Consider the following 15,673-nt stretch of genomic DNA (forward strand, 5'->3'; position numbering starts at 1 on the left):
TAAGTCAGTATTTGGAATGCACCCTTTGATCAGTGGTGCTGTGCCACGGGACGTCCCTGGTAAAATGAAACGGATGTTGACTTCATAGGTTGTGAAAAACATTACCTCAAAATACTGTGTGATTCAGTGTATTCAGCAAAGTAATTATTTTGTGTTACAACGTAGACAAAGTGAAAATAGAATTTGTACTGTTAATGCTTAAGTTGATGTTTCCTATGTAATTTGTGATATTTTAACAAAAGTGGAGTTACCAAGAGATTTTATATACTGTCAGTACAGATTATATAATGACATTTATACTACAGAAGTCATTTTATAACAATTTAATATGGTCTTGACATGTTTAAGTATGTTTTATACAGTTGAATAAACTATATGTCCAATGTTAAAATGTTGGACAGAAGTACTTACTACAACCCAACTATAGGGGCAAAACAGCTACCGTTGCTACCAGAGATATAAAGGTTCTGGAAAGCACCGGTTAAGAGGATGATGTCCCAATACTTGTTACCTGCATGTTCTGAAGGATACCGGGTTAGATACGGCTCCCACACCAACATCAAAATGAAACTTGACTGTCGAAAAGGTGTAATACAGTAAAATGTAAATGGGGGGGGGATGCATGTACCTCTGACCCAAGTATGTTTATTACTCTTCATTTTGACCGATATTACAACAAAGTTAAGGATAAATGAGAAGAAAACAAGCAGCGTGGCTTGTAAAGGATAAAGGAGACGCAGTGATCTAAAAACAATAATAAAAATCATACAGACAAGAGGGAGAGACAAGACGGCCTGGAGATACAGGCGCGGTGAGACGTGTTGGGAGACGAGTAGAAGCAGGCGACGTCTCACAGGCTCCAGTCTGCAGAGCTAATCCTACAAAGTGGCGCTCGGGCAGCAGAAGCTGCACTGCTCTACATGCATTCCCTCAATCCTTCAAGGGACAAACACTGAAGTCCTTCCACTCGAGGTACTAAGGGGTTAAAGCTACCTGTACCCCACCCAGCTCCCAATGAAGCAGAAAAGTTCTTTGGAGATGACACATAACAAAATCAAATCACCGATAAAGACAACATTAGCGTCAATTATATAAACAGAAACCTAGTTATGAGGGAACAAAATAATCCAATATCGTTTCTCCACAGAGAGAAGCAGAGGGGTCAGTCCTTGCGTTTGCCCACATCTTCCATGCAGCTCAGCCACACGCCGACAGTCTGACCCATCTAGCCCTTTGCTTCTCAAACCTGCAGTTCATACATGTGCTTTTGCTCAGCCCTGCCCACCCTGTCCAGCAAGCCGACCCCAGACATGGCTGCTGAAAGGAGACAGCTGAGCAGAAACGGACTAGTCCACCTTGACCACACTGTAGATCTTGCTGACGAACCAGAAACAGGCGAAGAACCCAATGGTTCCTGGAAGCAGAGAGAATCAGCATAGTTAGGGGAGTACCTTAACACACACACACACACACACACACACACACACACACACACACACACACACACACACACACACACACACACACACACACACACACACACACACACACACACACACACACACACACACACACACACACACACACACACAGGTCTATGAGCAGAGACCTTGCTAAACATAAACACTGTAAAGCTTAACAGTGATAAAACTGACAAGCACAGAAAGGTGAGGCCAGGAAGCCACAACTAATGCAACTCCAATGTCTGTGACTAGGGCTGCACAATATCACATCATGGCATATGCACAATAATCACTGGGGCTTCACATGACAGGTGAAACATTTGTTCAGATGCCGGCATTGTGGTATTATATGGATGTTTAATTACACCCACAATTTTGTAAACAGATTAGTAATGCACCTAAAATATTAAGGAGTTGTATCGTGACACCCAAAAGTTAGTAATCTGTATAAATTTGCCGTATCCTCGTTTATCAAATGTTGTCGGATTTTAAGCTGCAAAAAGCACCATCACACCTCAAATGTCTTTACCTTGTTTATAGACAATATCTCCTCTTTTAAAAGATGGCTGCTGATCTGTCCCTTTCTTCACCACCACTTCAGTGCTTAGCGCTTCCATGATTTACGAAAACAGTAGCATGTGCCGTGCTCCGCTAACCGAATTTAATAAACATAAGGGTTCAAAGAATTTACACAGATTGCTAACTTTTAGGTGTCACAATACGCCTCTCACCGCTTAGCAGGATCTCTACGCCTCCAGACATACTATGATCTGCTTACCAAATTGTGGCAATAAGTAAACATCCGTATAGTATAAAAAAAAGCTGCCGTCCGGACAAATGTTTACACCCATCATTTAAAGCCCTGGTGATTTTTGTCTATGCACCACATAATTGTGATGTGATATCGTGCAGTCCTATCTGTGACATGGGTTTCAAAAAGATTCAGGGTTGACATGCAAACAGCAGGAACACGTCAAGGGAGACGACAGCAACACATGCTGAATATTTGATGTGCCGCATTTTATGGCACAGGCTTTGGACTGGCTATGATGCCAAGGCGGCCATTTAACACACACACACGCACACACACACACTTCAGCTGTCTAAAGCTACACTCAAGCTACCCAAGAATGGGAAACAACCTATTTAAGTGCCAGGAGGGACAATGTTGCCATAACGATGTAATCATGGATTTCAAGACTTGCATGTAACCCATGGCAACAAATATATTCATCAAGGCACTGTTATATTAATAAAGCAGATTCGCAGAGTCTTTAAATATGCCCAACTTACAGCTAATGGTCTAAATTTAGACCATCACCAGCTTAGCTACCAGCTCGTGCACCATGCACATACCTCAGCCACCAGCCGAGAAACAGGCTTTAAAAAGTGGCAGTGCGGCAGATAAAGGGCCGCAAATGTAAACACAGATTAGGTGGACAACGGCTGAATGGTGATGCCGTTAATGATACAACTGCAGCTTCTGAATTCCATTTCCTTAAACTTTGGATTGAATAAAACATGGGCTGCTGGGGGCAGAAGGCAAAAAAAACACTTGGTACTAATGCTGAAGTCAGAAATTTCAACTGGAACACCCCCTGAAGTCAGAATTCCTACCTGAAAAGTCAGAAGAATCTAGACAACCACGAGCTCAGAATTCAAGATGGCTGCACCCTTTATCAACAGAAGTTAAAGCTGTAGCTTTATACTGTTTATTAGCACTTATGTCTTTATTTGTGGCTCATTAAATCAGTAGTACACACAGTACTGTCCAACTGCTGTCTGTGGATGTCTTGTTACGGTGTTTTTATGTGCAAAATACCATGTAATTAGTTGATATCCACTGATATTGCTAACAATGGCTAACAATGAACCTAGCTAGACCTGTTTCAGAAAGCAGGATTTCTTGCTTAGTTGGATAACTTGTCAGATTTAAGGTAGTCTGTGCTAAATGTAAGTGAACAACGATAAAGGCCATTTAAACTGGGGTAAATTAAATACGACATTATCCAGCTAAGCAAGAAATCCTGGATTTGGAAACAGGTCCCGGGTATTTGTGAATGGCTTTCTGACTTGCTGTACTAGAATGTGGTTAACTCAGGTGTGATGTCATTCCCAGCTCCAACTTCCAGCCTCCAAGGAAAATGGAATGCAGCATGACTGTGCGTTAGGTGACACTTCCAGGAAATGAACCATCTTGTCCTTACACTGTCAAAGCAGACCCATGAACTATTCCAAGCCAACTACATAAAGGCTACAGGGTTAAGACGGGTCAAAATATAGTAAAATACACACAAAACAAACAGGAGGCCAGGGGATCTATCAGTATATTACTTCAGTAACCCTGTTTATCCAATAAGGAACATGTGGCAATTTTATCACCAGTCTTCCCCAATCAAGCAGACTAGAGGAATCCCATGGGAAGCACCCCCCCCCCCACACTAAACCATCCAGACACACTTAAGGCAGGCCTGGGATCAAAGAATTCTGCTCTTTGGGGTCAAAGGAGAACAGACTTACCTGTGAAGAGGAAGAAAATTAGCACCATAATCATGGTGTACCCAAAGTAAAGTATGGTGCTGGCCATGCCTATGATCTGCAGCTTGGAGAAAAAGTAGTGCACAGCATACACCAGCAGGTAGAAGGCCGTGAAGCTGCTGGTCAGGAAGGAACGCCACCACCAGTGGTAATCCTGGAGGTAGCGAAGGGGGCAGGGTCAGACGCAGAGTGACAGATATACCTTCACGTATAGCCAACCAGGGTACAGGGATATTTTCTACATACAGCCAATCAGGGTACAGGTATTCTTTCTACATACAGCCAATCAGGGTACAGGGATACTTGCTACATACAGTCAATCAGGGTACAGGGATGCTTTCTATGTACAGCCACCCAGTGTGTGAAAATGCTTTCATGCCAGTGACCATAAAATTAGTCATCACTTTAAATGCTGGCAGGATTTTAACAGGTTTTTCCTGCAAGACTTACACTTCCAGGGTTGGGTGTTGTGGTTTTTCTGGTGAGACATTGCTACAGAACAGTACACTCTCAGATATTTCACTGGCATAAGCTCTTGGTACCCCCAGTGATGTTCGCTTCTAAGCTGTCTATGGGTCGGTTTTTGCTACTGTTAATTCATTTCTGCAAATAACATTTATTTGAACTTGCAGTGATTCAAGAAGCATGGCGAATCGCCAAAGTCAGTCAATATCACCTTGGAAGGGTGCCTACCTAAATCCATGTCAGGGGGACATTATGAACTACTTCTGGTTTTACAAACTACTTTAAAACCGTAAGGCTCCTGTGTTAGGCTAAATTCTTTGGTTCGTCTTGTGCTTTTACTAGTTCGTTTCCTTGATTGAAAGACTAATCCAGCCATTTCACATTAACATTAGTGACACATGCATGACTGTAGGACACTGACCAATCAGCACACAGCAAAACCTCAGTGCTGAAGTGAAATCTGGGTCCTGCCCTGGCTCATAGTGCCCCCCCCTGACACGGATGAGGTGGTCACCCTATTCTAGGTAGGTCGTGGTCTATTCTGATGAAAGGATGACCTGCCTGTGTGCAGACTACCTCAATGCCAGGATAAAACCACCAGTCAGACTTTGGGGATCCTCCCCCAAGCATTTCAATAAATTAGACCAAAGCTACCCCCCGATTTAAAAATGTTAGCTGTACTGAATTCAAAATGACATGTCTGACAGCCGTTTCCATTCAGCGGCCATCTCACCTCTGCACATAGGTGGAAATAACATAGAAGCATGGTGGCCTCTGAGCAGGTAATGAGCAAGATGATGAAGACCAGGAAGAGGAAGCCAAACATGTAGTACATCTGGTGGGACCTGTACCAAGAAAGAAGTTAAATCAGGCGTGTAAGAACACATGCAGACTCGCTGTCTCAGGCAGCCGGGCAGGCAGACTAGTTACCAGATGCTGTTGAGAATAAAGAAGAGCTGGATGAAAATACAGCCAAATGGAAGGATGCCTCCCATGACGATGCCAGGGAGGGGTTTTGTGAAGAAGGACTGCTCTGGGATCTGGCGAGGGATCTGATTGGTCCTCACTGGGTGCTCAATAGCCTATAGGGGAAAGGGGACCATTCAGGCAAAAAGCGCGAGAGAGACATACTACAGCGCTCAAACTTTTTTTTAATCTAAGGACCCCAAGTCTAGAAAAACATTTGGGCCCCCTACACAGGTGATGATATGGTTTTTGTTGCATTTGTTCTGCATTGCTGGCAAATATTGCCAATGTTAATATAAACATTTTAATTTGGTCACACTGCAAAACAATGTAATTTCCTTTGAAAATATCTCAAGGTCATTTTTTCCCCCTCAGTTTATGACACTATACTCTCAAAACAGAAGGTGAACATTAATGAATAGAAGCATTTGGCAGATTGCGCTAAAATCAGAAGCCTGACTGCCATTAATACCTTAAAATGAGTGCACATTTAACTTGAACATAATGAATCACATATTGCGAGGTACAGTATTTGTAACAATGTTTTAAAACGCAATGAACCAAGCACCAATGATTCCTCGCCTCTCCCCTCCGCCAGCTTCCCAGGAGACGGCCCTAACTGAGCGGCCTGATTTTAGCTGAGAATTCTGGGATTCTGTGTAACATCAGGACTGCAGCTCTTGTGCCGCTTTCAACCAGGAAGGAATACTGTTGGTTTGTTAAAATCTTTAATAAAGCCCTAATTTTAATGCACAATTAGAGTATATGGATATAAATGGCATTGTGTCATCCTGTATCTTGTTTTGAAAACATAATCAGTATATAATAAAAAATTGATACAGGCTACAACCCAGCCCTAATGGCACGTCATAATATTTTCTACGCTTTTTAAATAATTTGCGCGACCCCGTTGGTCCTCACTGAGGCCCCCCGGCTGAGAACCTTCTGGCCAATAACGTTCTAAACTTCTGGAACTTCTGCAGTAAAGCAACTTAACAAACAAACATGGACAGAGGCGATGCTATTGAGAGGTGAAAATGCCGGGAGATCACAAATGAATCCGTAACGGACAGATTCCAACCTATAACAGGATCTGAGACCTCAGGCACAGAGTTGAAACGTTCACCTTTTGCTGGATCAATCAGCTGTTCAGCAAAATACTTAAAGAATTGCTTTAATAAAAACATAGAACACTGTAACTTGGTATGACTGCAAGGAGTGCAAACAGCTTAGCAAGGATCTGCTGTGTACGATCAGGTCAGGAGAGCTTTGCTATGAGCGCTTAAATCTTAAGGGTGAGAGGCGAACCTTCTTCTTGAAGCCAAAGTATGCACCGGCAAAGGTGAGGGGGACGGAGATGCCGAACCAGAGTGCCAGGATGGCTATCAGGGTGCCGAAGGGGATGGCAGCGGAGGAGCCTTCAACCCACAGGATCAGATTCATGATGAAGAAGTCAGCAAACACGATGCTGGAAGAAAGCGGGAGACACACGAGCCGCAGAACTTCAACCACCTGGATGTTAAAGAGCCTGAAAATGACAGGCCCTCCTAAACTAGAACCTGAAAGCACTTAACGTCTACAGGAGAGCATCTGATGAAGAGGCGAACAGACTGTCACTACAAAGCACAACTCAGAATTCCAAGATACTGAATTTTAACATACCCAGGACAAAGTAGCGCTGTTAGTAGAACATTGGTCTTCCATTTTTCACCACCAAATGCTATTAAAAAAATATATATACAGACAAACAGTTATAATTCAACCATCACTGAACATTCTTATGGAAAAATGTACTGCACAGGTCACTGACAGCAGCTCCAGGTGACTTCAGGTGAATTCTACTCACTCTTGTACATGCGGGCTGAGACGTAGCCTGCAGGGGTGCCTAGGAGGACCCAGAGGACCACAGCGCAGGTCATTAGGGCTCCACGATTGGCAGGGGACAGGAAACCCAAGCAGGCGAGAACTAGGGGCAGAAAAGTCAGCATCAGGGATGCTGCTCAACACAGTGGCAACGTATTTTAGAAACACTGATCTGAACTCCGCTGCTCAAACAAATAAGCTTAGGATCTCCAATCCAAGTAAAATGCTGCTAGGCTTAGCATGTGTGACTCACATAGGGTGATGAAGGTCATGATGAAGATCTGAGTGCCCTGCCCAAGGAAGATGGAGAGCAGCATGCCCCTTCTGGGAGGTCGGAACACATCTCCATGCACCTGTTTCCAGCCGGACTCCTCCTGCGCGTCCTCCTGCACGACACAGAACACCATAAGCAGTCAAGCAAGGACAAGCTTAGAACTTTCCCTCAAACAATTTTAATGAGCTAAAAAAAAAAAAAAAAAAAAAAAGCCACCTTTAAATCATTAGTGACACGTTACTTTGGGCGGTACAACAGAAGTCACTCTAGTGACTGTTTAGTGCGGCATCTCATGCAGTAAACAGACAATTAGACGGTCGCAGGTAATGCTGCAGGACTGGCCGCCGCCAATGTCACAGAGCACAGAAATCTTGTCTGCTGCAGTAATTAAGCACAGGACACACAGGTAAGAGAGGGCCTGGGTTCTGGCATGTTTTGGCAAGCCTGCCTGCGAATGTCATATGCATAGCATGGCAGCGTTTCAAATAGTATGCATGCAACACAGAGGAGAAGGCTTCCTTTTAACCACTTGTAAAGTCTTTCAGTGAATTATTCCATCAGAATGTAACATGCTAAGTAAGCCCAAGTGTGATTGGAGGATTTACCAAAGTCTTACACAGGGTTATTTTGTGTTGGCAGAATTCATGTGTGCTAACAAAAGATGGCACACAAGAATACTGACCACAAACCCATTAACTCAAATATAATGAGCACTCCTCTATTCAGGGTGTGTATCTGGGCACCACTCATCCACAGCAAGAGGGGGGCACCTGCCTGGTCAACCTGGTTATAGCGGGCGATGTCCTTATGCAAGGTCCTCAGCATGATCATGGCCACCATGCCGGAGAGGAAGAGCACGATGACCAGGGAGTTCATGATGCTGAACGAGGGGCAGACACACACACACATATAAAAAAATAAGAACACAAAACCAAAATCCAACAAATCCCAAAAAACTAATGCAATTTAGATAGAGAAAGGCAGGGAACAAATATTTAAAAGTAGTTTCAAATCCCACGTAAAGAGACATACTATTTGTGTAATATGATAAACAGAAAGTCCCCTTGATTAAAACAGTAAAGTGATTTGGACATTTAAGTCCAAATATGTGCGGGGTTTAGGGTTAGACCAGCTGGGAGGGAGCAAAAATGTGCACTGTATGGGGGTCCATGGGCACTGGGTTAGGAAACACTCTGTTAGACGAGGACTGATGGGAATGAGCTCAGGGCAGGTGAGCAGCACATGCTCACCCGTGTCAATGATCACTGTCCACTGCATGCCAAAGTCAAAGCTATTAACTGGTGAATCCCTGCCAACACTGCACTACTCTTCTGAAGAACACCAACCTGAGCAGACCTGACAGAAGAAGCAGAAACTCACCTAAACCACTGGATGTTTGTGTGAGGCATAGACACCAGGATGTAGTCCCATCTGGACGCCCACTTGATTTGGTTGTTTTTCTGATGTTGTAGGAAAAAAAGACTTTTATAAACTTACTGTACACCAAAACAAAAACACGCACTTAAATACACACACATACAAAAAAGACCTGCAGTCTTTAACTTCCAATATGCCACCAATATCCCAGACAGGTGAAGTTTAAGGTCCTGGGGCTTAGGGTCCAAGACCTGCCACAGCCACCCACCTCAAAGCGCACAGAGTACGTGTAGGTGATCTTCGCGTTGCTGTTCGGGTCTCCTGATATGCTCATGGGCTCCCCGTCACACAACGGCTTATTTTCATCTTCATGCTTGTAACTGACAACAAGACCGTGCCAAGCAGTTACAGTGTGTGAATCTTTTCATAGTCTGCGCCTTGCTCTCTCTCAATGTTAATAATGAGCGGAACAATTTAAAAAATAAAAGTAAAATTGTGCCAGCCTCCAGAAAGCCTTCGGCACTGTCCCCAGAACTGTGAAAAATCTTCAGATCACAAGTTCAACTCACAAGCACCAAACAACCCACTGTTTAGGTTTGGGATTTTAGAAATCAATTGCCTTTTTACTGCCTGCCTAATATTGTTTGTTAGTTTGTCTTATTTTACTGTTTTATTTATTGACATTTATTCTTTAACATTTATGCTTTTCATACTATTTTTCTGCATATTACGCATTTCCCATTTCAGCGCAAACCTTGAAGCAGGTGCAGTGAAGCATTTCACTGCACATATGTATAGTGTGCCGCCTATGTGATAAATCAAACTGGAAACTTAAGAATCAAGGCCAATTAATATTCAGTGAATGATCAGGTCTTACAAAACCTACACACGCAGACAGACACATGAGATGTGTGAATCTGACCTCTAACCCCCCTCCTCTAGAAACAGACTTATTGTGATTTAGTACAGTGTCTATGGGGTTATTGGTGTTAAGGGCCTTTTTGATGGACCCAACAGCGAGTCCCAATCCGCAGAGCCACACACTGACGGTATGTAAACACACACAAGGAGCTTTACCTTCTGGGCTCCAGCGTTGCTGACACAAGCCTGGCTCCCCTCCAGCCCTCTTCCTCACCACTGTGATAGGTGATGGTGATGTCAACATGGTTGAACATATAGTAGGTGTTCTTCCCATTGAACTGTGCCTGCGAGGCGGAAAGTAAGTGTTACGCAAGCGATCAAGACCTCAGCTGGCACAATCAGAGCACACACATTGCTGGGTAACAGAGTCGGAAGTACTTCTCCGCTGTCTTTCTTTGATCTGTTCTGGGTAGAGCGGTCATAATTACTTGATTAAATTAGATTGCTTGGTTATTTAAAACGCATTGATTCAGATTTTCCTTGTTGATTACTTGGAAATAGGGCGATATTATATCATGCATACACAATAATCACTAGGGCTTCAGATGACAGGCGCAACATTTGACCATGAGCTTTCCGGTGCTATACGGACATTTATTTATGCCCACAATTTAAGCAGTTTAGTAGTATGGCTAAATATTAATGAGGCTTTGTATGACATCCAAAAGTCATTATTAGTATAAATATCCTTATGTTTAATAAATGTGTCAGAATTTGAACTGCAAAAAGTACCACCACACCGCCGACGTCTTTTTACCTTGTTTATCCACAAGATCTCCTCTTTTAAAGGATGTTGTGGCTGCTCTTCTTCACCGCGACTTCAGTGCATATTGCACTGATGTATACCACACCGTAGCATAGCAAAAGAGTATTATGTGGCGTGCTCCGCTAATCGAATTTAAGAAGCAAAGTTTATACAATTTACTAACTTTTGGGTATCACAAAACGCATCTCACTAATATTTAAGCCATACTACTAATCCTTTTACCAAATTATGGGCGTAAATTAAGGTCCGTATAGCACCGAAAAGCTGGCGTCCAGCCAAATGCTTTGTCTGTCACCTGACCAGGGCGGTGATTATTGCACATGTGCGATATAATATCAATATATCGCCCAGCCCTACTTGGAAATATGGCAGAAGGAAGTTAAGAGGAAGCACTTCATGTTAAAAGTGCATGAAAATGCAGTCCTCTGTCAGTACTGCAAAGCAAAATTTAAATATCACTACAGCCCAACTGGAATGCAAGTAAACCCTAGAAGACATTCAGGTTCAACTGGCTCACCAAAAAATGTGAAATTGGCCTTTAGATTTGCGCCATTTAGCAACTGGGAGCAGCCTAGTCTGCCATCATTTTTGCTTAAATTACTTGGCTAATTTACTTTCCATGATTCCTGTGTTAAAATATTGGCTGGCAGAGCAATGGCTAACCCCATCTTACACAATACAGCCCATAAAAACCATATGATACAAATTATGTTTTGTCAATGTATTATGTTTAGGGCTGAACAATATTGGATAAAATTCACCTTGTGCTATTTTAAGTTTTTGTGATATTTAGAAGTTGAAAATGAAGTATATAGCCTAAAACAACTTGTATACCACTGTCAAATACATTGGTGGTTTTGCCATGAGTTGTTCCAACAGACAAAGCAATGCCTACAAGTCAGTAGCTTTTGTTCAGTATTGTCTCTATGGAATCTAAAATATTTCCACACAGTGGAAGACAAATGTCTTCAGTTCTCGTCCTCTTTTCACCGCCTGTCTCATTCCAACAAACGTGCCACATGGTCTCCGAGTGAGTTCCATACCAAAGATGAAAATTATGAATGTTCCGGAGAGCACTTTCAGAGCTCCTGCAAATGTAGCAGTGGTCAACTATAGACTTACTACATGTTAAAAAAAACAACACTGAAAAGGAACCATCATTAAAATCGCAAAGCTTGCCAAGTTTTGTTCTCTATAACGGAGTAAAAATATTTTATTACAACTTGTGGATGGTTTGACCCCAATCCAGACGACTAATCGGACAACACACATCGGGTAAGCCCAGTGACAGTGAGTATCGCTGTCACCGCACACCACTGCTTTGTGTGTGTGGAGTTTGCACGCTCTCCCTGTCCCTGTGTGTGTGTGGCTTTTCGGCGAATCCTCTAGTGTCCTTCCACTGTACAAAAACATGCAACTTGAGTGCCTAAACTGACTGTGTGTGTGACTGAGGGTGCACCCTGCAATGGCTGGTTACCTCGCGCCAATCGCGAGTTAACCATCAGATTAAATCAGTAGATCACTGGGTTATAATCAATAGTGAAGCCCATGTTTTGTGGGCACAGAGAACTGCTTGAGTTCTGCTGATGGCTGACACCCAAACAGGATTGCAGTAAAAACCCTAAAGGAAAATTTCCTGCACTTTTTTTATTATTCACTTGCTCCCTGGGGTGACCCCAGGGCTGCCTGTAAGGGAGAGAAAGGGGAAGATTTTCAGGGACCCAGACACTAGGGGGAACCCATGAGTGTGAATAACGGTAGCTCTGGTTCGGAGAAGGGGGGGCTCTTTGGGTGTGTTATCACACAGAGGTACCTAATGATAGGACCTACGAAGGGTTTCACCTTGATAACAATAGCAGGGATGATATAGCAGACGGCATCGCAGACACAACAGCTACAGCACAAGGACGCAATCCGGGCTGAATGTCATTAGGGGAACAGTGGTGATATATTTCAACCAGAGTCTTGTCAGCTTCATCCCACCCTGTCCCTTCTCCTCCAGATCCCTCCCCCTGGGTTCTACTGACAGGATGAAGGAACCAATGTCTGAAGGTATCAAGCTTTCCTTGTTGTCCATCCCCAGTCCATAAGTTTCATCCAACAAAAAAACACCAACATGCTCCATCTCCCCCTCACCCAATCAGCCAGTGCTGTCACCCTAACTTTGCATGTGATCATCCTGCATTGTGTTGATTGTCTCAGGTCAACCTCATGGTAGTACATATTCTAACTTGCATATTTTTATAATCATTCTTTACTGCAAACAGTTAAGTCCATTTACTAACTGCTTATGAATGCATGTTTTCCTGCTTGTCTTTTTCAGACGTGTGGGCTGATGGCAGCAGGAAATCGGTGCATAAATCAACTGAACTCCACCACACATCCCGGATCCACTAAAAAATCTGCATACCAGCAGGTCCTGATAAAGTTCCTGGTACAAATGGTAACATTCAGCTGCTGCAAAGTTATGGTAACAGCACAGTAACAGTATAATCCAATTCCAGATGGTAGCGTCCAGCTATAGGAGCCCCTTCACTGGCTTTCATACTTTAAACAAATGGTACAACCTTGCAGCTGCTGACATATTAGGGGCACAAGCTATTGACTAGGATATAAGTCTATTACTTACACTGATGACACAAGCGTCTTTTGGATGCCCGTTTCCATCCACAAAGCAGCCAATGGGAAAGCCAGGGTTGCAGTACTTCTGGCCATCCTCCACATTGTAGCACCAGGTGACGGGCATATTGTCCACAATCCTGTGCAAATGCAATACATGGGAATGAGACTCGGCATGGAAACATACTACATTCACCAATGATGCTGAAATGTGTGCCAGAGGCCCCAGGCAAACTTGCCATCACAGGGACAGTGTCCTAACCCGATGAGCCACATACCTCTCCCACCACCACCCCCCCCCCATGAAAATCCAATATATTACGACATACTCCAGATTAACAGTATGACTCACCAATGGTGTTGGTAATTCAGCTGTATTCCCTTCTTAAGGAAATCCAGTTTGCTTTTTTCTTCTGGTTTGCTGACATCATAAGACTTGGTACACACCTTTTCACACTCTTTATTTTTGTAGAGTGCAAACTGAAAATACAAGATCCACGAGGATTTCAGTGGTTATAAAATGCATATTCAGAGCATTGGGAAACCAACTAAATGCTTATAGCAAAAAATTCCTTTAAAAGAGCAGAGATGTATGGTGGATAAAGAGAAATGGAGGGAACAGCTGGTATGAACCAAGACCACTGACTAAAGCAGCCAGAGAGACCAGAGACTCCATTACCAAAAAGGAAACTGGAGGTCAACTGGCAATAGTGACATAAGGGAAATCGAAATATTTTAATTATGACTTAAAAGAGCATTCATTAAAAAATGGATCAATGCGCATCTCTCTAGAAAAAGGAGCAGCAGAGAACGTGCTGCTGCAGGAAGAGAGTTAATCGACACAGGTTAGCAAATTTTACTACCTTGTAAGGGGAGGTCTCGATTCTCTCCCCGAACAACACCTGCCCGAGATTTTCTGATGGTCTTAATTCTTGAGCATCTTGACAGAAGTCGAACCTTTACAACATACAGAAAGCTTAGTAATTTATTTTGCTTAACTTACAAATTAGACCTAAAAAATTCATAAAAACTGCACAAAATAACAGAGCCACTATGGACATACGGCTTCTACTCACACATCATACTCATAGGGCAGCACAGACTCGACAGAGTCCAGGCGATTCACGAACAGCTGAATCTCTTTCTATAAAGCAGCACACCGAAAACGATTAATATGACGACCATATCATCAAAATACAAGTATACCAATCTGACCAACATATGTTCATCTATTAGGAGGAAATGTTAACATCAAAAAATGGCAAACGTTACAAATATAGATAACACAAACATGTCTAGTGAAACCAGGGTTGCCAACTTGCTCAGCTGGTTGGCGTCAGATTTTCAATTCGAGAGTCGGCACAAGCATTTACAAGTATGTGAGTGTTTTATTAGCGTGTAAATAGTCTGTTGGGTTTGCAAATCACTCCACCCGCTTTTTATGTGGCTAATTTTAGGTTTATAATGGAATTATATAGATTTGCCGTAAGACTTCTTCCGTGAGCGTGAGTGAAAACTTGAGTCAAGCCAGATGCGTGAGAGCTGACAACCCTGAAACACAGACCTAGACACACAAGTAAAATGATATATGTGCACAGACTAACAAATTATAGGTTTCAAAAACATGGGGAAAAACACTAAACATTAGATTTACCTTAAACAAACAATTAGAGAATTGCCAAAAAGTCAAGAAATGAAATTTAGGCTGTATGACAGCAGTCAAAATACAAGGGGGTTTGTTTATACAGTGTTTACTATCATTATGGAACAGAGCACGGCAAAAAGGGTTGTATGCATCCAGATCGACAGCAAGAAGTGATGCATTCAGGTGAATGGCCGACGAGGTCAGGTGTTTTACCTTGCAGTCGTCCGACTCCTCTCCGCAGAAACTCACCGGAGCCAAACCCGGAAGATAGAAGCCGAAACAGCAGCTCAGGGTCAAAAAGGCACAAACAACCTCAAAAACCGAACCCGGCCGCCTCTTCATCTTCAGCAGAGAGCTAGTTAACCAGTTACTTCAAACTTAACCAGCTGTTGATCCCGACTGTGGTGCTCTGCTTATTCCCCACTTTTATTTCCGCATTGACGCGGAAACAGAAGGAAGAAAATGCCGTCTATACCTATCAAGCTAGCCGTTCAACCTGTTTATTCCACGCAAGCACACCTAAAATATAACGTGCATATAACTTAAACAGAAAGGTCTAAAACACAGAAAAAGTGCAGAAGTAAGCTGCTACAGTACGAGGCCGAATCGGCACGAGAGTTAAAGCTAACACTATATGACTACGACGACGTACGCGTCACCGCGGCGGATCTGCGTCACAACTTAAAACGTGTCAATCACGAAACACATTGGCGTGTATGGGAGCCAGCTATCGGAATACAAAATGTCAAAATAAAAGCTTCTTTCCGGTGATGAAC

At 43.1% G+C, this 15,673-nt stretch overlaps 1 protein-coding gene across 1 annotated transcript; it reads right to left on the minus strand.

Moving 5' to 3' along the window:
- Nucleotides 1-625: 625 nt before the first annotated feature.
- tm9sf5 (transmembrane 9 superfamily protein member 5) lies at nt 626-15,590 on the minus strand. Its single transcript, XM_023794923.2, has 17 exons — nt 15,111-15,590; nt 14,329-14,396; nt 14,116-14,209; nt 13,605-13,732; nt 13,263-13,392; nt 10,024-10,151; nt 9,215-9,326; nt 8,950-9,029; nt 8,344-8,449; nt 7,549-7,681; nt 7,279-7,398; nt 7,095-7,152; nt 6,741-6,900; nt 5,397-5,548; nt 5,200-5,311; nt 3,984-4,155; nt 626-1,414 (listed from the first exon to the last, which is right to left on the minus strand). Exons 1-17 carry the CDS (start codon nt 15,237-15,239, stop codon nt 1,347-1,349), a joined length of 1,950 nt encoding a protein of 649 aa, XP_023650691.1. The 5' UTR covers nt 15,240-15,590; the 3' UTR covers nt 626-1,346.
- Between the last annotated feature and the right edge of the window lie 83 nt (nt 15,591-15,673).

This window comes from Paramormyrops kingsleyae, chromosome 10 (genome assembly GCF_048594095.1).
Source record: "Paramormyrops kingsleyae isolate MSU_618 chromosome 10, PKINGS_0.4, whole genome shotgun sequence".
Taxonomy (NCBI): Eukaryota; Metazoa; Chordata; class Actinopteri; order Osteoglossiformes; family Mormyridae; genus Paramormyrops; species Paramormyrops kingsleyae.